Consider the following 22997-nt stretch of genomic DNA (forward strand, 5'->3'; position numbering starts at 1 on the left):
AAGACTGTTCAAGACTCATATAGTTTTCAGTAAAGCGCCAATGACGCAGTAGGTTTTAGGCTTCTGCAGTGAGGCGATACCCTAAACTCTTGTTTGTAGTTATTTTTATTCGATTCAAACTTGATTTGCATATTCAATTTAAGTCTCACTCGTTTTAAGATTTATTTATTCATTTATATTAATATCTATTGTATGTTTGTTCTCATTGATTGTTTATTTAATTTCTGTTCGTTTTAAGTTTCATTTATATTTAAGTTTACTTTAATAGCAAAATATTTTTTTCGTTTTAAGCTTGATTTTCATATTCAGCCTAAGCATTACTCGCTTTAAAATACGTTAATACATTTACGGTATTACCGGTAGCATGTTTTTTTGCTATGGTTGCTTATTCAGATTCTGGTTACTTTTGGTGTCCTTTCTTGTTCCATGGTAGCCTACTATTGTTATGAGTCTGGGTTTTTACAGGTGTTTGTATCTGCTGAACTTATGTTTAAAATCGCCTATAATTTTCTTTGAAAAACTGATTTTTCGGAGTTTTTTTAATTAATCACACAAAAAGAAGTGGATATATTTTGGCAAATAGAAGGAAACAAAGACTTCTAAAATAGAAAATAGTTGGATGGTTGCAATCTACCTAAGGGAAGCTTTAAAATGACGGGCTATTTGGAATATTTCGAAGTGAAGCCTATACTAAATTAGACCAAAAGCCATGTGAGGGGTTATAGCTCATTTTTGGAAATGCACTAAATTTCTATCTCCAATTTTAGATATTGCTAAACTAAAAAAAAAAATTGCATGAAACAATAGTCAGAATATTGTATCTATACTGCCCTTGGTTCGTTACTTTGGTCAAAAAGCCTCGAAACCCCAACCCCTTTTGCCCGCCATGATTGCCAGAGCCTAACAGAAGAGACCTTCAAAATAATGCGTTACTTGACATATTTTAGATGCCATTTAAGGGGTCAAAGGCTCGTTTTCGAAAATATACTTAAATTTATTTTTCCAACGTTAAAATATCGTTAAACTTAAGAAAACGAATATTCAATCGTTTTGAAAGCATAAAAGTAATCGGAAAGATGTATCTACCATGTCCTTGACCCATGACTTCTCCCTGGTCAGAAACACTTGCAACCCCCCCCCCCCCCAACCATGATTGCAGCAATTCGAAATGTTTAGTATATTAGGAAATGATAAAGATAAGCACTTCGAAAAGAAAATCATGCATGACCCCATCACTGATAAACCTTCCCCTTTCTTCCGCTTTAATTTTTGAAATCCTCCAGAGAACAAAAGGTTTTTGAAGATTTGTTTTTTTACCAAATAATTTTATAAATTCTGATCTCAGCTCTCCTGGCCCAGTCTGCAGCATAATGTCCTGAGGGAGAATTTCCCTTGTCGAAAACGAAAATCCTGCATATTAAAGCTATTCCAAGAACAGCTAAACTAAAAAGACAGTTTAAAAAGCTTGTTATCTCAGATTCGCCTTCAATATAAATATGGATTGATTAAAAACATATTGCAGTACAAGCTAGCACCATTTTGTAAACTTCATACTAATTTTGAAAATCAGCATTTACTGTTAGAAAAAGACTGCATAAAACAAACAATTAGAATTGCAAAATTTCTTTAATACTAATCCTTTCAAAAAAATCTCATAGTCTTATGCTTTTCAGAGAATTATTCAAATCTTCAAATTTATGAATCTGTCTTATAAAGTAATCCCCATATCTTCGGGCCACCTTAGTGTCAGCAATGTGGATCATGTTGGCATCAATATAGAAATCCACCTAAAACAAATACATCACATAAGAATGCTTTTAAGATCACTCCGAAATACCAAGAGAACAAGAAACATAAAGGACAAGAAGCAAAATAAATAAAAATTGGACAGAAATTGACCTTCATCTGAATATTTTATTTTTTTACGAAGACACAGATAACCTTAGTCATACCTTCACACCAAGCGCTTCACGAGCATATTAATTCTCCACATTTCACCACATGGAATTCACCCCCTCCACATCTCCCAAGAATATATCCAAAAACCCTTATAGTAGAGTTCGAAAATTTGGGGTCGGGAACTGGCTTTTTTTCTCAAACTTTTCTTTTCTTATTCTTTACAGCCTTTAAATGGCTGAAAAATTCAATTCATGACAGTGTTCGAGCAATTCAAATAAAACAACATTAACTTTAAACAAATGATTACCGATAGTAATTAACAGCAATGATCACCGTCCCCTAGCTAGTCTGAAATCTCCTAACGGAAGACTAAACTTGTGACAAGATGGTATTAAGACTGCGTATCACTATCCATGAGACTTTCGGGTCAATAAGTCTACAATATCAACAATTTTTCTTGACTAGCAGGAAATATCTCCTCCTTCGGGGAGATAGCTGTAAATGTTGCGGTATATATCTCCTCCTTCGGGGAGATAGCTGTAAATGTTGCGGTATATTCTTGGTTCTCTTGCAACTTCTTATAAATTTCGAATTCTTACTTCACTAGGAAAACAATTGGGCATTTGGTTCAGGTTCTTTGAGGTACACAAAAACTACTCTATTTTGAAGTTCATTGATTTTGCACTCAGTGTTTTTGTAATGTACTCTTTGACCCGTGAACTTTTGGCAGAGAAGCCTCACAACTTCTAGTGCTTTTTTCTTCGACAAATTAATTTTTTGGCGTATCAGACTTACTGAGAGCATGAGGATCGCATTAAACTTGACTTAAAAAAAAAAAAAAAATCCTAAATGGCAATAAAAAGAACAATAAGTGAACTAAAATTTGAACAAATGATCGTTTTCATTGAATGTTGCAGTTAATGCTCAATAATATATAATGTACTATACTGGAAAATGTATTCTGAATTATTGCAACTATCCTCGAAAATGACGTTTTCGTATTGTTTCCACATGTCCGATAGCGCTTTTAGGCAAACGTCCTTATGTCCGTTTCCTATGTTTTTGCAGGCCGAATTTGAAACTCAAGAGAAAAAAAAAGCAACTTCGAACTTGATCACATGGTATTTGAAAACAAGAGGCGATCTATAATCAATTGCTACAACTGCTAACAGCTCACGGCAGCACCAAGTCATCTGAGACCGAAATGAAGGGTAAGGATAAAAAAATGTCCATATATTTCAGGTATAAAATGCTGAAATCAACCCATCCTTATCGTGCTCGTTCTGGTGGCTTCTCACAAAAAGTTATTACTCCACCTTGGACGAAACTGGTTTCTTGCGAATAATCAAGGCAGTTTTCAACATAATTTCTAAGTTAAAGATATGATACACGAAACTCGCAGGCATGGCATATGTGTTTACACCCCACTCCCCAAAAAAAAATCATCGTTATACCCAATTCCCTCCTTAATTGTACATTTTTTCTGTAGTTGATTTTCTTACTATTAACCATTTCTTAGCTAAGTAACGTTTGGAAATTCAGACTATTCAGGAGCAATGTACTCCCTGTACTTACACGCATGGATGCGAGTCATGAAACCTATTAAAGAATGCAGAGAAATAATTACTCAGCTTCAAAAACAATTGCCCAGACAAGGACAGACACTGAACAGTTAATGGAGACGAGCACGATCGGAATGAGGAGATGGAGATACTGGGTCATATGATCCACATAAATGAAGGAAGCCTTTCACGCGTTGTAGGGTGTTGGAATCCACCCACTCTTCGAAAGGAGGGGAACCCAGAAAAATATGCTAGGTCGGTTCCTGAAAAGAGGCAGCAAATTAAAACTACTCTGAATGAACTCTAGTCCCTGGCACAAGATCGGCTGAATTGGAAACCTACCGTTGCTGCCTTATGCGCCTCTAGGCGTGGGAAGACCTAAGTCTAAGTAAGTTAAATTGACTTAGTATTTATTACTCAATGGCCCCGTTTTATTACTCGCTTTCAAGTAAAAAGATGTAATAACAATAATACAAGCGTAATAGAAAATGAAAATACCTCTGAGAGGGATCTGAACTCTCCACTAAGTGCTGAGCTCCCTCTTGTCAAAACAAGATTCCTCATCTTATGTTTAAAGCAAAGCAACTCTGTTGTGAATTCTTCATCAGATTTATCTAAAAATTCAGCCATCTTTTTCAGTGGAAGGGTAGTGTACAACTTCAAATAGCTAAAATAAGTACACAATGGTCAACAAACAAGTTAGAAGGAGTACAAAAATTATTAATATGAGAAGACATACAAATAAATCAAAAATCAAAGAACAAGAAGAAGACAGAAAAAAGTATCCCAACCTCACTTCACAGAGGTTCAGGCTAACCTAAAAAACTACTTTTATGGGTACAAAGACACATTTAGCCCAAAAACTAAAACATCTCTAAATATAGCTAGCAAAGGACTTGCTTTTATGAGAAATACTCTACGCAATCAAATTGGACTCAAATCTCTTAAAGACACAACCGAAACCCTTGCCACTAATCTTCACCATATTTAACTGACATCTGATAGATACACATGAAAAAATTTTGTCATTGTCTCGGCACCAACACCCAAACCAGGTTTCTAAGTGTTGGCGATATTTCGCTGAAATCTGCCAGCCCGATTATGAATCAGGCTGGTGGCATGACATTTTGAAAGCCTAATCTCTCCTCCAACAGTGTCACAAGCAAACTTCACAGTAAACTTCATGAGTGTCTTTTCTGTTCTCGTGAAGTTTACTTGGCGGAGGTCCTTGTCGAAACATCTGCTTATTTTCGGTTCAGATTTTTCCACTGGCTAATACTACCCACGTTTTTCCCGCCTGTTTTGATTCTATTTTTCATTTATTATTTTTTCTTTTTTGCTTCATACGTCTAGTAAACCCCCTCCCTTTCTATGTTTGAGACTTGCCTGACATTATTCAGTCTATTTCTGAGCCCAGACTTCATGCATAAAAGATTTCCGATAAACATCGAAATAAAAAATTTACAAAAAGTAAAAAAATCGTGATTTGGGATTTCGAGATAAACTCTTCCAAAATTATTTCCAGAAAATCAGGAAATCAGAATTTCCACACTTGCTCTCAACATTCTTAAAAGTTTACTATAGAAGCTAGGACAGCTTTTCCGTTTCTTGTTTATACTAATTTCAAAATGTTTAAAAATAACCTCTTTGTTAACTTCCCAGGGACTTTCTTCTAAATTTCCTGATCTTCATATAGGAGAAAAGAAAAAATTGCAAAGTTTGATTCAAAGCTCCCTTCACAGCTTTAGATCATTAACCAAAAAAAGAAGAAAAACAGCAACAACAAGAATTCAGCAGCGCTGACTACAACGCAATTCGCGCACAAAAATGACGATTTTTAATGAGGTCATTACTGAGAAAAATATCATTACACAGTGCTAAATTCAAACGTTTACTTTTCTGGTAGTGAAGCTATCACCATATCTAGTAAAAATGTCTCACTAATAACCTCTAAAAAAAGTGATCTCTCCTTTTAATTCTATTATGCAATCCCATTAATAGGAAATAAATATTCTTTGAGCAACTTTGAAGGTATGCGAGATTGTTCTTATAAGAGGATTTGTTTTATTGGTTCTTCCCTATAACTGGATTGGCTTGCAAGTGTAATCCGTAAAAGTTATGAGACTAATCCAAACTAATATTCAATAGCCAACATGAAGGTCCTTCTTATAAATTACAGCAAAATGGGCAACCGAAATCCAGCCGCTTTACTTGCAGTTTCTTCTCATCGAAGTTACCTAAATAAATCTTTACAAATGAATGGTGTATGTAACATTTGTAGCCAAGAGGCACACAAAACGCTTCAATGAACTGGATTCAACCTGATAGTCCTCTTTTAGTAAGCATACTAAATTGCTACTTAAACTCCATCATACTTATGATCGAGGCCCATAATTATAAAAAATAATTATAGTCAACGCTTGAAAAATTTCACTATTTTGATTATTTATTTAATTAAATTTACTAATTAGTTGACTGAGGCGGAGAAACGACAATTTAAGCTACGATTCGACTCTTATTAAAAACAATAACACGAACAGCAAATTTCACAAAATTAAATAAGGCGCAAGAACATACAATTTAAACATATAGTGAACAGATAAATTTAAACATATACGTAATACCTGCAGTCATTGAAAAGGCATTATGTTACAAAACATGGGTCTTGCAAGAAAGCGATACCGTCAAAACAGAACATTTAGTTTTTCGATTAGTACCGATGAACAGTTGTTTGTATATACAAGTCTTTTACCTAACCTCAATAGTAGAGATTCTTTTTCCGCTTTTCCTAAAATGTTTTCGCATTGAAGCTTCACACAGAACTCTCGATACACGAATACCATATGGAATTATCTTTGAAACCAAAGGATCTTTAAAGATAAAACAATTAAGAGACTCAGATCCTTACCTTCTTATCGTAGGTATATTCAGCTGTTGCTTCACCTCCGTCATGAAAACATAGACTATATGATTCAAAACAGCCATATGTGTGCTGGACTGAGTAGTGTTGTAATCAGGTGCAACAGGTGAAACAAATTTAGGACAGGCATAAATGAAACAGTTGCTAAATTCCTGCAAGCAATAATAGAAAATTTAAATTCTAAATTTAAGTAAAAAGACATCGAGATTAAATATAAATTTACGATAAGAAAAGAACAATACAAGAAAGAAAAAGGTGTATTCAGTCATCAGAAAACTAGAATCCAAAATAAACATATTTAGAATAAAAATCTAAAAAAATTACTCAATTAAGTTGGATACTAATTCAAGGAGAAGAAAAAAGAGCAAGAAATCAGAATGTCTCCTTTTTGAGAAAGAATCAAAGACAAATCAAGGTGGAAGGATTTTTTTGCATTAAAGTAATAACTCGTGAAGACACTCGTCACGAGTCACGAGTGTCAATAAAAATAATAACTTAGACGAAACGATTTACTGATATAGAATAAATAATGGCCTTTAATCCAAAATTCCACACTCCCTCCCAACGTAAAAAAGGTTAAAAAAGAAAACAACAATGGTATAAAACTACAAGGAAACGTAGAAAGAGCCGGCAAAATTAGCGCAATATTGGAATAATTACCAAGACAATGATAAAAAGTATTGATACAAAAAGAAAAAATATTGATACAAATAGTAGGCTGTACGAAAAATGTGGTTCAATCCCGCTTTCTAGGGCTATAATGAAAGAAAGGTTGAGGTGGCTAGGGCACTTTGTGCAGATAAAGGATGACAGATTGCCGAAGATTGTCCTTTTCGGCCAACCTTCTAGGGTTAAACGGAAAGCAGGTCGTTCTCGTCTGGGGTGGGAGGACGTCATAAAGAAAGATTTAAAGGAAATGGGAACCTCATGGGAGGGTTTGGGAAGGAGGAGCGTGCGTAGCTGTGCTGGCCTCAGGTGGCTTGGTGCTGCAGCGAGTTGTTAGTAGTATTATTAGTAGTAGATACAAAAAGAAAGAGAAAACAGTAACAATGGTGACAATTGCAACAAAAACAAAACAAAACAAATAAAACGGGTCAAAATGTTTAACTGAACGTTAACTGAGATTAATTATTTAACATTCTGAGAATCTTAATTGTCTGTAATTCTCAACTGTATGATTAATATTTCAATCGGATGTTGTTAGAATAGAATACACTAGTCTAAAAGCCAGTTCAACGTTACGCATAAAATAAGAAATAAAACCTTAGCAAATAGTCTTTTATGAAGACCAGAGGAATTCCCCCCCATCCCCCAAGCACAACGTTCTAAATCCCCTTAATCCCCCACCCCCTAGATGAATGTTCCTAAAGTTTCAACTCGCCATGTCACGAAACAGGGTACTTACCAAATTACTTACAAAGTTTTCATCTATTAACGAAAATTACGCTACTTTTTTCACACATCTCCTGCATTGAGAAATATGCCTTCATGCTTTAAATAAAAAAATAAAAAAATAAAACGTTTTTTTAACTGAAAGAACTGAAAAGAAGCTTGGTAGTTCAGAACTTCCAGTTCCACTTCCATGAATTGCGTATAAAGAAACTTCGGAAGGGCTACCATAATTTACAAAAATCCTGCTATTACTACAAAAATATTGATGCAAAATATTTAATACAATTACATGGCCCTATGAAGTATCTTTATATCTCAGCTCACAAAAACTCGTATATTGTTTATTATTTTAGCTATATTTGAACTACTTCCCCTAAATAACTTGGAAACAAGGGCAAAATTCTTGATAAGCAAAATCAACCTCTTGAATTTAACAGTACTGCTGATGAATTTCTAATATTTTAATGTAGTCTATAGTAACAAATCAATTGTAAGACAACCAACTGAACTACAAACTGATGTAGCAACAAACTCGCCTAGACTGTTAAAATAAAAATACTTTTTTGCTAAAAAGAAATCTCTATGATATGATTCTTTCACAGCAATGTTGACGTCTTAAATATTAAACACATAACACATAGATGACTGAAGTTGTAAGTCAAATCCTACATAAAAACCGTTTAAAGGGCCCATGTCTCTCACTAGAATTTTAATAAAACTGTTTTGAAGTGAGGTAAAAATGTGCTTAGAATATATATTTTTAATGTAATTGCGTTCTGTATACATATTTCATTTTCAGTTTAAAGGTTGGTAGGAGATAAATAGGTAATATAACTAACATGTTGGAACATATTGGAACATAAAGAACGTTGCCTCTGAGGTTTTGCCCATTGTAAGGACAAGAGTTTCTCAACTGTTGTTCCCAGAGAACGTGGGTTTCGGCAAAATTTCCCTGGATGTTCTTTGATTAAGCTTTTGAGGTTCTATTGAGCTACAATAAAAAAAAAAAAAGAATAAGTAAATAAATATAAGGGAAAAAGCAAGACATAAATTGCACATTTAATTTATTTGAAAGCTTCCATAGGTAAGAGGGTGGCAAGCAACACGATTGGGTAATAATCCAAGTCCACGCTATGCAAATTGTCTGTTAGACTAAGAACTTACCATCAAGTAATGGATGGCACCGCAGAACAAAACAGTCCTAGTATTACCAGAGGATTTACCTCAAATGTAGAACAATTTATAGTATTTAACAGTGATTAATGCGATCAACATCGCAATATTTTAGACTCTTTCTTTGCCCCAGTAACCCCTCTGTATGTTTTTTATCCTTCCCATCGTTTTCGGGATGTAATTTTTTTTTGTTTTTCATAAGTTTGCTTTTGTTATTTAAAATATTGCAGATCTTTACTTGATTATTAGATTAGTTTTGATAGCACTGAATTAGTCTTGAGATTAGAATTTGACGAACCGTTGGAAATAACTATTTCTACGAAGGAAAGCTTTTAATGTAAATTTGAATATATGCTCTGTATCCATCACATCTTTCCCTTTTTCAAAATTCTAATAAATTCCCGAAATATAACTTTTATCTCCTTATTTTTATTTAGTATTATTTTATTTTGTTTGTTTTATTTTCTATTCAGTTACTTTGCAAGGCATTTTTTCCCAATGATGGAAACAATGTAATAACTTTTTTCTCCTTATTTTTATTTAGTATTATTTTATTTTGTTTGTTTTATTTTCTATTCAGTTACTTTGCAAGGCATTTTTTACCATTTGAATGGTCACTTAGTTGGAGTGTTTTCGTTGCCTCATCAAACAGTTCGTTGTAACGAACTTGTAAGTAAGGATCAATGCGGCTCAATAGTAACCAAAACTCTAAGAAAAAACAGAGTCTTGATAACAATAGATAAATCAAAAGAACCTGATTTTTATACTTATTCAAATTATGCAAAACGCATGAAGTTAAATGTTACCCATAAAAAGTTATGAGCCTAAGAGAATTTGCCAAGTTTTCGAAAAAGGGGAGAAACACCTCGAAAAAATCAAGTGGTCTTAATTAAAATCACATCATTAGATTCTGCATATCAGAGAAGCCCACTATAGAGGTTTCAAGCTACTATATACAAAAATGTGGAATTTTGCATTTTTTGCCAGAAGTAAAATCCCGGATGTGTGTTTATTTGTTTCCAGGAGTGATCGTATCGAACCAGTGATCCTAGAGGATCGGGATAGGGCTCATTTGGAAATCAGAAGTTCTAGTGCCCTTTTGAAGTGAGCAAAAATACTGGAGGGCAGCAAGCCCCCCTCCCACACCCCTTTTCTCCCCAAAATCGTAGAGGGTCTTTCCACGGAGGCATATTTCGTGGGGGAAGGGATTTTCTCATGGAAGGAGAGCCGGATTTCCCAGCATTATTTAAAAAACAATAAATTAAATAAAAGATTTTCAAACTGAAAGGAAGGAACAACATTAAAACTAAAAACGAACAGAAAATAATACATATATTAGAGGATTGCCCCCTCCTCAATATCTTGCTCTTTACGCTATTTTTTTAGAATTTCTGTGTTTCAGGAGTCATTTTTAAATAATTGGAGCGACAAGTCAAACTTTAGCGTGAAGAGCAAGGTATTGAGAAGAGGGCAACCCCCTCATATACGTAATAATTTCTGTTTGTTTTAAGTTTTCATGTTGCTCCTTATTTTCAGTTGAAAAAACTTGATTTTTTACTTAATTTACTTATATAATACTCTAAACTTTTGAAAGAAATATAATTAGTATCTTATATCACATACCTCAATCTCTCCACGAGACATTTTATACATTCGGTCAGCGTTTGCCTTATCTTTAAGAGTTGCCTGAAGGCTTTCATCAATCAGCTGAGGATGAAGAACAAGACAAATGGCAAGCAAAGCGTACATCTGCTCTGTTTGTTTGTTTATCTGAAAGGAAGGTAAATAGCTTTAAGGCTAAAAAAGATGAATCAGAAAAAGCTCTCATTTTCAAATCACAAAAAGAAAAAAAACGCGACAGGGCCAATGGACTTTTGGTAAAGATAAATATTTGTGCTATAGCACAAGTAATTTTAGTTTTTATTATTATTTTTTTTTTAATTGTTCGTCTTTTAGTCGGTTGCTTTAGATGAATCTTGTTGTTTTATGCTGATATTTTAAATTAAATTAATATTTTGATTAACATAAAGATTTTGATTTTAACAGTTGGTTTTTTAGTTAGTCGGTTTGGATGGTCCTCGTTGTTTAATTTTAACACTTTAGGTGTTTTTTTTCGTCAGTCTTTTTCTTTAATACCCTTTTTTATTTTAATACTTTACCCATGAATGGGGTTGAAAGGAGGAAGGGCTCCCAACCAGGCCTGGCGTGGTTATAGTCACGTTCATTCCCTAGTTAAATTTATCGGCCGAAAAAAGAACTTCTAAAAAAGTTGATTTGAAACCTAATTCAATGATTAAACCCTGAGCTACAAAGGTCTACCCTATTTAAGCCTCCCTAAAACACAATCTGAAACATTTAGAATGCATATGCATTATATGACAATGAACAGACAAGTTTATTAAGCCCAACGATTGCCCATTACATCAAGAAAGAAACGAAGAAACTTCATCACCAGAAATATTACCAATTTCACAAACCAGAATCGGTTAAATATTGTTAATTTCCAATTATAACAAGTTATATCAATAGCCAAATCGAACCATTTTTTTTTGAAGCGAAAATTTTAAGCTTTGTCCTTAAACTAAATTTGGATATTTTGTCTTTTTGGCAATTAAGGCAATATCCCGGCTATCGGTACCCAAAAACATGAACTGGACAAACAAAGATAGCTGAACTTATGCCTTACAAAATATTCAATAGGTACACACTATCGTAAGTTGAATACAACCGAGATTTTTTTTACAAAAACTGTAAAAAAAAATAATAATAGTTGCACTTACGTAACTTTCAAGACAAGAACTATTTATGAAAGAAGAAAAATTATTATTATTGAGTCAAAGAAGGCTAATTTATATGATTTGACTATTGATGTTTTGTTTTAGTCTGGAATTACTTTTTTAAGCAAAATATCTTCGGAGGGCTATTTTTCCAGTTTCTTTATGATAACGTATTTGATGGTTACTGAAATTAGTAAAATTTCCTTTTTTCAGGTGGCAAAAGCCAACACCCCTTTCTTTTCTTTGCAGGAGCTAATCTTTAGAACGGTCTCAGGTCAAACACACAATTTCTGGAAAAGGATTAAGAAAAAGAATTCTGTTAACTTGTGAATATTAGTTTGAAAAGTGTGGTCGAGTTAAACTTTCTGAAGTTTTTTAATCGTGAAATTTTCATAAGCGTCAGGTTCAATCACTTTTCATTTACATTCTCCAACATTGTGGCGAAAAAGCAAGGTGTTTTGCAACTATATCAAAGTCAAAATTATACTTGATCATAGGCAGCGCAATAGCGCTGCATAAGTAAAGAACGATGTGAGCACAATGTTTTATTTATTTAGACCAGGGCACTTCGTATCGAAACAGTTGTCGAAGATACATCGAAAAGAGCTCTCTCGAATGGACATTCGTAAGGCTAGTGCACTTTTTAATAGCTGAAAGTGATTGGAGGGAAAATAACGCCCCATCCACTCCCGTCAAATCCCCAAACCCCATCCATCAAAGATTTGAAATGCCTATTTCTTTCGGCGTAGTTGATTTCCATCTGAAAATTATGTTTTTGAGGAGGAAAATCCCCGACAGTCCTCAGGGCAAGTGTTACAATTTATGCCCTGGGGGCATATAATATTTTTATAGAAAGCTTTGTCGTAGAAACTTCAAAAAGAACTCATTTGATTGAAAATTCAAAGGGTCCCTTTTTAATAGTCAAAGTGATTGGAGGGCAACTAACCCCCCTCTCACGCCTACCATTTTTCCAAACACATCCAATCCGTATTTTGAGATAGCCATTTTGTTCAACGTAGTTAAAAATTTTGGAAATTAGGTATTAGAGCATGACAACCCCCTCAGAGCCCTCAGGGCAAGGGTTGCAAGTTATGCCCTGGGGGCATACAAGATTTTTATAGATAGTGATGTCGTAAAAACTTCAAAAACAGCTCATTCCATTGGAAATTGAAAGGGCTAGTGCCCTTTTTAAAAGTCGAAAGTGATTGGAGGGCAACTAACCCCCCTCTCACGCCAACCTTTTCCCCAAACAAAATTTTTTTTTTTTATTTTACACTTTTGGGACCTTGGTCCTTCTTTCCACTCTGTATTCTCTGCACCCTTCCAGGCAATATTATAAATAATCTTTGTTATTGTATTCTCTAATCATATTCTCTATTCTTTCTTATATCTCTCTAACTATATTCTCTTTGTTATTGTGAACTTTTGGGACTCTGGTCCTTCCTCCTACTCCTTATTCTCTGCACCCTTCATTGCTTTCCTGTCGAGAACTCTCTGCCAAGACAGAGAATCGCATGTTTTATACAATGGCGGGAACATTTGAAACGGTTAAAAGATAAGAGTATAATACTGGAAAAAATTCAGAGTATGTGGGGGGGGCACCCCTCCTGACCGCACCTTTGGTGCAGCGAAACCACGCTTGATTGATGGCACAATCTAGTACGAATTTGCAATAAAATGGAGCAGTAATTAACATCAAAGAAAATACCTGATCATTTTGATAATTTTTCGTCTGAAAGGTTGATCGCATACGCTGGATATAGAGTAGGATGTGTGAAAAGGTTCTAATAGCGTCTGAATACCTTCTCGTCATCATATATGCAAAACCAACATAGTAATAGGTCGTCACCTGACAGGCCGGCACTCTCGAATAAGTAGGCTAAAATATAGGCACACAGTAATATAAATATACTTGCTGCTGACACAGTTGATTCTGTAGGATAAAGAGTAGAACAATCAGGTATACCAAATTTAGAAACTTCCTGATCAACAAGAGCACTGAAGGACTCAATAAGAGTATGGTCCCAAACTAATTTAGCTTGAGATTTCAACAAGATTTTAAATACATATTTGTTTATATAATTTATTTAATGTAAAACGTTTTGCACTCGTATTATTTGCTTTAATATTTTGCTTTTTGCGTTTATTTGGAAAAATTTTTATCATTAATTTTTTTTTTCAATATGCGTTTTTGCTTTCTTCACACTTGGCAATAGTAATAGAAATTATTCATAGCCAAATTCTTTTCGGGTACAGTCAACTAATAATAGCCAAAATTCACAAAAAACAACAAACAAACAACGTAAAACACTTTCATAATACCCACACATTGGCCATGAATCAGTGCTTCTTTTTTTTAACGTTTCAGCATAATCTCTTTCTCTGAAAATTAAACAATCAGCCCTTAACTCAATAATTAACCCTAGAATTCTCCATTGAAAACATTAGAAATGTTGTTTGTTTTGGCTGCAGCTTTTAATATAGTTATTTGCAAAAAAAACATGCGGTATTTTATAATGCATACAATAAGAGCAACGTACCTTTTTTGTAAGTTCAATATTCTCAAGAACTTTAAGTGCCTGGTAAAAATCTCCAAGGAGAGAATGAAGTCGCAACAACCCAATAAGACTAAAATATCCAAGCATTTTGTATAAGGATCTCTGTCCAAATTCACCAGCTACTGAATTTACATCACCACCAGCAGCATAAACCTTAAAACAATCAGCTAGTATTAGCGTCCGATAATCTATGATACATAAGCAAGTAACAAATTTTAAAGCCTAAATCCTATCAAAGACTCGTATTATATCTTAACTCTTTAGCCTCTTCTTTGAGAAAACTCAGAGTTAAAGTGGGACTTCTTCTCTTCTTGGGGAAAAATTCAGGATCGATATATAACTTTTTCTATGTTCTACGGAAAAATTCAGAACACAACTTGGAATTTTTTCTCTTCTTTGAGAACATTCAGAACTGAAGTGGAGCACTCCTAGTTTCAAAAAAAAGGCACTTTAGGGGAGTTTCATCCTTATTTCCTCCTGTTCCGCTAGAGGCACCCAGGGCATCCAGAAAAAGCAGCCAATCCTCTCTCATATGTCCTGCTGTCCAGGCGTCATCCCACTGAGATTGGACTATCGTGTCCAATCTCACCTCACAGCCCGCTGGTGCGTGAGATGAGCGCATTTTCCAGTTTTTTCTCTTCTTCAGTTTCCTTATGGCGGCTACTCTGGTCCCGTTCTGAGGTGGCTGTTGTTGACCATAGGAATAACATTCAAAAGGGAAGAAAAAGTAGCAAATGCAAAACATGGTATTTCTCAAAATGATATTAAAACTAACAACGAGCAGAAATCATTCCGCATACGAGGCGGCTTCCCCTCAACCCTCCAACTCGTGCTAAAAGTGACCAAAACTGTAAAAAATCAGCTTTGACGACAATATATCAATCAAAAGAATCCGCTTTAAAGCTACTTATTAATATGTAAGATTCGCAAAGTTTAAGTTTACCCACCAAATTTTACGAGCCTAAAAACGTTTCCTAACTTTTGAGAAAGAAGTAAAACACTTTCAAAAAGGCGAGAACACGTGAGTACTGTTCATTCACTGTTCAAAACGGCATGATCACGTGATATTAAAGAACCTTATGGCAGATGTGTCAGGCCCCTGTCTGCAAATATACGAAATTTTGTATTTTTCTCTGGAAAAATGACCACAGATGCATATTTATTGGTTTGTCGATTCTTTTTTTCAATAGAGGTAATCGTATCAAATCAATAATCCTTGAAAATTAGGAAAGGGCTCATTCAGATACTCAACTGGGAATTCAAAGTTACAGTGCCGTTTTTAAGAGGCGACAGATATTGCGCCACAACAAAGTAGCATTTTTGCCATTTTGTGGCGCAAAACAACAACTTTTACCCAAGGAGGGACCAAAATACCATCGAATAAGGATTATGAGATAACGAATGGATATAGAATAACAATGAAACTATACATTAAGCTTCCAAGTTCCAAACAGTGTGCTAAATTCAATGCCACGCGGTGGTGCAGTCGTTTATAAAGATGCAGATAGCCAATATAAAATATACAATTAATACGAAATTTTTTTTTTAAAGCTTCATTGAATTGATTTCATTGACTTGAGACCGGAAATAATTATATATAGTGGTGTATAATTGTGCATCAGCAAATATGGAGGAGGGCTAGAGGATCTTTATGTAGGCGATGGGGACACTATGCCCGAAGCGTCAAAAAGCCTTAAAAGCCGCCAATAATTCTTCAGGCAAATATAGGAGTTTGTGGGGGGGGGAGGGGAAGGATATAAATTGTTCTCTAGTCTCCCTTCATTAGGAAAGTTTTTGTTCTAAGTTTGTAGTATGAATGCTGGGAGAGCTTCCCTTTTACAGCGTAATGTTTTTTTCACTGTAACACTTGCTGGTACAAAAAAGAAAAGAGCATCCTGAGTGCGACTAGAAAATTCCCATTGGGGTGGGAGGCAAGTGCTACCAGGAGCTTCATTTTTACTAGAATATAAAAATTAAACATTTTCCTAAAAATTTTTATGTCCCTTGCTTTCTTTCCTTTTTTTCGGGTGAGGGGGAATTTTTCCCTTATAATCCCTACAAGCGTCCATGACCGACATCTGTATAAAAAAGATTTGCGCGAATGACTCACCTTGAAAATAGTGGAAATGACAACCCTATAATTTATTTCCGTATTCCAGACCCCCTCTCCCTCCTCTTGAAGAATATTTGAAGGGGTGCTAGGATAATTATTCTCGCATTATCATTATTTGAATATTAAACTTTAATATAAAAAACACAAGATGAAGGAGGGAGTGGTACCCTCATTGATGTTGTTCACCAAAAGCTCCGGAAAAATTAGAAAAAGGGATGAAACTCTACAAAAAAAGGTGCGATCTTAAACAGAATTATACAATGAAATTAAACATGTATGAAAACCCTAAGGCGATTATCCACACAAAATGCAATTTCTTGTTTTTCCAGAAAAAAGATGGACAAGCATGCGCATTCGTCTTTTCCCCCAGTGGTGATTGTATCGGACAAGAAGTCACAAATTATTGGAAGAGGGTTCATTCGAATGAACATTTCATGCATCCATTCATTCGAATATACATTAGATTCATTTTCAGGCATTCATTCGAATGCCTGATTTGAGTAATAAAGCATATTATGCCACAGGAAAGAGCCCTATTCTAGAATTTTGGCCCGTTAAATAGCGATTTTGAGCTAAAACCGCCAAAATATTATTGATCAAAAATTCTTAGAGCTACAGACGGAGCCTTCCAGTTTCAGAGGTCATACTGGCGCGGTTTACAGGCTGTTTATCCAATAAAGATAGCAGCTACAGAGTTATTGCATAGCAGCAAACCATCTATTGAGGTGTTGGCCCAAGGATTCTATTCTGGGGCGGGGGGTACCTAAGGCCTCAAGATAGCGTTTTAGACTCATATTTTTAAAATTCCTTTTAGTTTTTAAAGCCATATTACCAAATTTGTACAGGAATGAATATTCAGATTAGGAATACAAGATGAAGCGTGCAGTATGGTGCAAAGTGGGTGAAAGCCCTCTTATTGTTACAACGATAATTTGATTTGGAGGATTATACTTTATTGCCAAAAGTTAATACACTAAATGAGGCCTTTTCACGAATTATTGTCTTGCCAAAGTTAAACCTTTGATGAAAAGAATGGGATTTGAGGGGGCAGTAGCCGCCCTCATACTTAGGATAACTCTGGGCATGGTATTAAAACGAACAGACATTAAACCTGACTTAATAAATTTAAATCCATTTAATGAAGAAAACCTTATTTACAGTTACTAACCTCAAACTATTTGATACAAAATAACAATCTACTGTGAAATTAAAATAAACAAGTGTAAGAACTTCTCAGAAACGTATGAAGGTAGGTGTGCTTCATAACCATGCCCCCCTCCTCCCCCCCCCCCCGAAAAAATCTAGATAATCATCTTTCGCATGTAATTCATCAATTTTCGTGATTTAAAACAAAAATTTAAAATAGTTCCCGTCTTTTAAAATAAATCCCTTCGCACGCGCCTAGTATTGATTCACACTTACTAGCTAACAAAACAAATCATTTAGTTTACTCCCAATCCATACACCATAATTAATTATTCGGGATAAAAATTGTCCAACCGAGTGGATATTGGGCAATTTACTTTCCAATTTTATTAAAGCATTCATTTTTTGTTTCTACACTATTTAACTTTCCACCTGATATTACATTACATTTTTAATAATCATTCTTTGACCGAAGAAGAAATACTAAATACAAAAATTTCCTGCTAAAAACGACAGCCAATATGAAACCTAGAAGTTTATACAATACTAGACATGAAAGTTCAATAATAATGCATATTTTCGTAAAAACTTAGCCAGGATTAACTAGAGGGGTCATAAGTTAACTAAACTAGCAAAATTGCGAATCCCGTTCGAATTAAACCCCATTTATATTACAAAAAAAAGAAGAACAAAGAAAGTGGTTATGCCATCTTGGTTATTCTCTTTATCTTTGACCAAATAACACTCCTTTAACTCCTTTAATAATTCGCCTTTCCGAAGAGAGAAAAATAAGTTTTAACATCGAGTTGTAAGTCTGACTTGTCATTAAACGCGTTTCGAACAATACGGATAACTCTACCTACAAAATAACTTGTGGATTTAAGTGTTCTGCAACTTTCTAAGACAGTTGAAAATATCAAGCTATGGCATTCCTTTGAGAGGGAGTAAGGAATGGACAAAAAAAAAATTATTTTAGAATTGATTTTGAAGAAATGACATTAGCAGTTGGTTTCATATTAAATCAGGAGTTAAACAGGGCTGCGTTCTATCCCCCTTTATACAGACCATATTAATGGACTTTGTCCGAAGGAATACAACAAAGTCTATGGGGCCGCATAGAACCAAATGGGAAAATAAACGATTTGAGTGTCCTAGATAAGAATGTTAGCAAAAGGAATGATGTTTTGGTGTGTTTGAGAGCTCAGGGCCCAAGCATAGGCTTGCAAATTAATTCTAAGAAGACTAAGTCACTTACACTGAGAATGAGTGAAGGTAAAAAGGTGATATTGGGTAACGAGAAGATCGATCAAGGGGATTTATTCACATATCTAGGTGGTATTATTACTGATGATGGTGGATGCAGCGAAGATGTTAAAAGCAGAATAGCTAAGGCTTAGGTTGTTTTTTCAAAATTGAAGAAAGTTTGAAAGAATAGGAAGATAAAGTCTGCGAACCAAGAATATTGGAAGCTACAGGAGGGCAGTGGTCAAGTATGGCTCTGGAACGTGGGTACTCCGAGAGACGGAGATGGATTGTTAGATGTTTTCCAAAGGAATTGTCTAAGGATTCTATGACTGACCGTATTTCAAACAGTAAGCAGTACGAAAAATTTGGCTGCATTTTACTTGTCTAGGGCTACACTGAGAGAAACGTTTAGATGGCTAGGATACACTAAGATGAGGGATTGCCAAAGATTATCTGTTTTGGCCAACCACCTAGGGCCAAACGAAAAGTAGGCCGTTCCCGAACTGGGTTGAAGGAGGTAGTAAAGAAGGATTTAAGAAAAACTAGAACTTCTTGGGAAGGTGCGGCTTGGTGTTGTAGTGAGTTGTTAGTAGTTCTAGCAGATTTTGAAATTTAAATGGTATATAGCATGATGAATTTGATATGCGTGTGTTCCTATGTAACGTCTGCGTGTTCATGTGATGAATGTGAAAGCAACTAGAATATGTTATTCAGAAACTCAAACCCTTAATAGGCTTGATAGTCCATAAACGCTTTACTAAAAACGATATATATTCTGAACAACATTTTTTATTTACCATAGCACTGATTCGGATGAAATATCATAGAGAGATAGAGAGTGGGGAAATGGCTAACCTCGAGTTGTTTGTTAATATTTGACTTGTCAATAAGCGAGTGCAGAACATTCAGTACAGAGTGAATACTATACACTCTTGGATTCGTTTTCAACATCTCAATGTCCTCCAGTGTCTTCTTGTCCATTTTGCATCTATATTGAGCAAAAGCTTGAAATTGATAAATAAACTCATCTATGACTTCCCAGAGCCATTGATTTGGCAGCTCCAGATTAACTGGGGTTGGAGCGCCTGTAAAGTAAATTAGATTGATTCTAGATTTAAATTGAGGTAGCTGAACTTGAAAATAAAAAAAATACATTATCAGGCAAAGAGCCAAATATGTAACTTGTGAGCGAGTTCAAAATATCGATTAACTAAATAAAAAAACGACATAAAAAACTGACATAGAAGATGATACTCCAAGAGTCTTTTAGTGAGTAGAAAGTCTAATAGGCTCAAACAAAATTTGGTGGTCAATACAATTTTTGCAGGGATTTTCTAATGCGATTACAAAGTCTCGAACAAATCAGATGCTTCAACTCTGGTTTCTGAACGGCTCAGAATACGTAACACATCTGCAACACAGATACTGAATGGCATAGAAATTAAGATCTAAAAATTGGAATTTATCTTGGGTTATTTTCGTCTTCAAATTAGAGGCTGTTAGCATGGCTTTCAGAAGCTCAGAATAAGATTTGCTGATAACCTGCAAAATGCAGATCGCGATTTTTGACCCTAACTAAATCAATAGACAAAATTAATTCTGAAAAATTAATTCCCATGACAAGATTAATTCCAAAAAATAGATTACGAATTTCTCGAATAGAAACAAAACTTAAGCGTGAACAAACAACATCAATCAAGAACAGCTAATTTTATACAAAAGTTTGTAGTAGGCTACATACGAGCCTACTACACTACATGTAGTAGGCTCGTAGCACTTACATTACAGGGAATTATAAAGTTATCGATATATTTTCAGCTATTCCACCCCCGCCCCCACAGAAAAATACTACCAGGAAATCAATCCCATCAAGGGAACGACCTAAAATTAGCTGTAATAAAAAAATTTCGTTCTCATGTATTCTTATCAGAATCTAAGTTATGTTCCAACAAGAATGAAGACAATCTTAAACTGGATTAAAAAATATATATTGAAATCTAATTGATTTTTGAGAAAACAAATTTAGGTTATTAAGACACGAATAGTGAATGGTGAGTTCTTAAAAATCTGGTGGCTACCTCCCTTCCAAGTTGGGGATGGCAACCTCAAAGGGACATATCCCAAATTCTTTTACTCTATCCTTTGAGGAAGGTCAGATAATCAATCTACTTCATTAAGACTAATAACAAGGTTAATTCAGAAATTATATAAATTACTTAATAACTCAAGTCGTTGGTGTTTAATTCGAATAGTCATTTCCAAAAGACGAGGTTTTTGTACATGAGACCAGTTCGCTCAATGAATCCTATTTAAAAGATAAAGACTACCCCTTTTACATTCATAACGGATAGAATAGTGCTCGGAATATGTTTCTTCCCAAATGCATTGCTTGTTGTTACAAGTTAACAAGTTTAATTGACTAGCTATACAAAATACCACCTAAACTTTTAGAATCTAACAAACAGGGGAACTCTAGATAGTTTCAAAACCATACAAAAAACCAACACCCTGCAACGTAGCCAAGCAGTTTCTTAAAGCTAACTAATCTTTCTGAATTTTAATTAGTATAGTTAGCAGAGTAGTACTACTGCTACTTGTGGGGCTTTTAGGAATTTTTAATTTTTAATTAGGATGGGCGTCACAATGTTAGCTGTCACAATAGTAGTTTTTATCATAAGCGCTGCCTAAGTTAAGAACGATGTTGGCACAATGTATTTTTTTTGTTTTTTTGCTTTAGACCAGGGCACTTCGTATCGAAGGAGTTGTCGCAGAAACTTTAAAAAGAGCTCATTCGATTGGAAATTGGAATGGCTAGTGCCCTTTTTAGTAGTCGAAAGTGATTGGAAAGCAACGAACACCCCTTTCACGCCCACCATTTCCCCAAACACATCCAATCACAATTTTGATATAGCCATTCTGCTCAACGTAGTTTATTTCCAGATAGAAATTATATTTTTGAGGAGGACACCCCCCCCCCAAACCTCAGGGCAAGGGTTATAAGTTATGCTCTGGGGGCATATAAGGTTTTTATAGAAAGCTTTGTTGTGGAAACTTCAAAAAGGGCTTATTCGATTGGAAATTCAAAGGGCTAGTGCCCTTTTTAATAGTCAAAAGTGAATAAGGCAACTAACACCCCTTCTACGCCCACCATTCATCCAAACACATCCAATCAAAAATTTGAGATAGCCATTTTGATCAAAGTAGAAATTATAACTTTCAGGATAACACTCCCCCCACAGTCCTCAGGTCAAGGGTTGTAAGTTATGCCCTGGGGGCATATAATGTTTTTATTGAAAGCTTTGTCATAGAAACTTGAAAAAGGGCTGGATCAACTAAAAATTAAAAGGGCTAGTGCCCTTTTTAATAGTGGAAAGTGATTGCAGGGCAACTAACCTCCCTCTCACGCCAAACTTTTCCCCAAACACATCCAATTAAAATTTCTAGATGGCTATTTTGTTCAACGTAGTTAAAAGTTTTAGAAATTAGGCCTTTGAGGATAATAACTTCCTCAGAGCCCTCGGGGCAAGGGTTATAAGTTATGCCCTGGGGGCATATAAGGTTTTTATAGATAATGATCTTGTAGAAGCTTGAAATAGAGCTTATTCTAATGGAAAACAGAAGGGTTTTTGCCCTTCTTAATAGTTAAAAATTTTTGTAGGATAACTAGAACCCCTCTTACGCTTACCGTTTCCCCAAACACATCCAATCAAAATTTTGAGATAGCCAGTTTGTTCGACGTAGTTAAAAAGTTAGGAAATTATGGTTTTGAGGATGATATTCCCCCCACAGCCCTCAGGGCAAGGGATGTAAGTAATGCCCTGGGGACATATAAGGTTTTTTTTTATAGAAAATATTATCATATAAACTTCAAAAACGAATCATTCGATTGAAAATTAAGATGACTTGTGCCCTTTTTGGCAGTTAATAGTTATTGGAGGGTAAGTGGCCCTCCTTTTACCACCACCCATTTTCCAAAAACATCTAATCAAAATTTTGAGATAGCCATTTTGTTCAACGTAGTTGAAAGTTCCGGAAATTATGTCTTTGAGGATGACAAACCCCTCACAGCCCTCAGGTTGTCGTAGAAACTTCAAAAACGGCTCATTTTGATTGGAAATTGAAAGGGGTAGTGCCCTTTTTAACAGTCGGAAGTGATTGGAGGGCAATTAACCCCCCTCTCACGCCAACCATTTCCCCAGACATATCCAATTA

General features: G+C 35.0%; 1 protein-coding gene across 1 annotated transcript in view; it reads right to left on the reverse strand.

Moving 5' to 3' along the window:
- Window positions 1–1607: 1607 nt before the first annotated feature.
- eIF3l (eukaryotic translation initiation factor 3 subunit l) overlaps window positions 1608–22997 on the reverse strand; it is a 64255-nt gene continuing 42865 nt past the window's right edge. Inside the window, exons 5-11 of the mRNA XM_089086475.1 lie at window positions 19641–19870; window positions 14264–14434; window positions 13432–13602; window positions 10570–10716; window positions 6370–6533; window positions 3960–4128; window positions 1608–1787 (exon numbers count right to left, since the gene is read on the reverse strand). Coding sequence (XP_088942601.1) covers window positions 1653–1787; window positions 3960–4128; window positions 6370–6533; window positions 10570–10716; window positions 13432–13602; window positions 14264–14434; window positions 19641–19870 — 1187 coding nt within the window. The 3' untranslated portion in view covers window positions 1608–1652. The remainder of the gene's footprint in view (window positions 1788–3959; window positions 4129–6369; window positions 6534–10569; window positions 10717–13431; window positions 13603–14263; window positions 14435–19640; window positions 19871–22997) is intronic.

The sequence above is a fragment of the Artemia sp. Qi Xiang Cuo genome, chromosome 3 (assembly GCF_049724085.1).
Source record: "Artemia sp. Qi Xiang Cuo chromosome 3, ASM4972408v1, whole genome shotgun sequence".
Lineage (NCBI taxonomy): Eukaryota > Metazoa > Arthropoda > Branchiopoda > Anostraca > Artemiidae > Artemia > Artemia sp. Qi Xiang Cuo.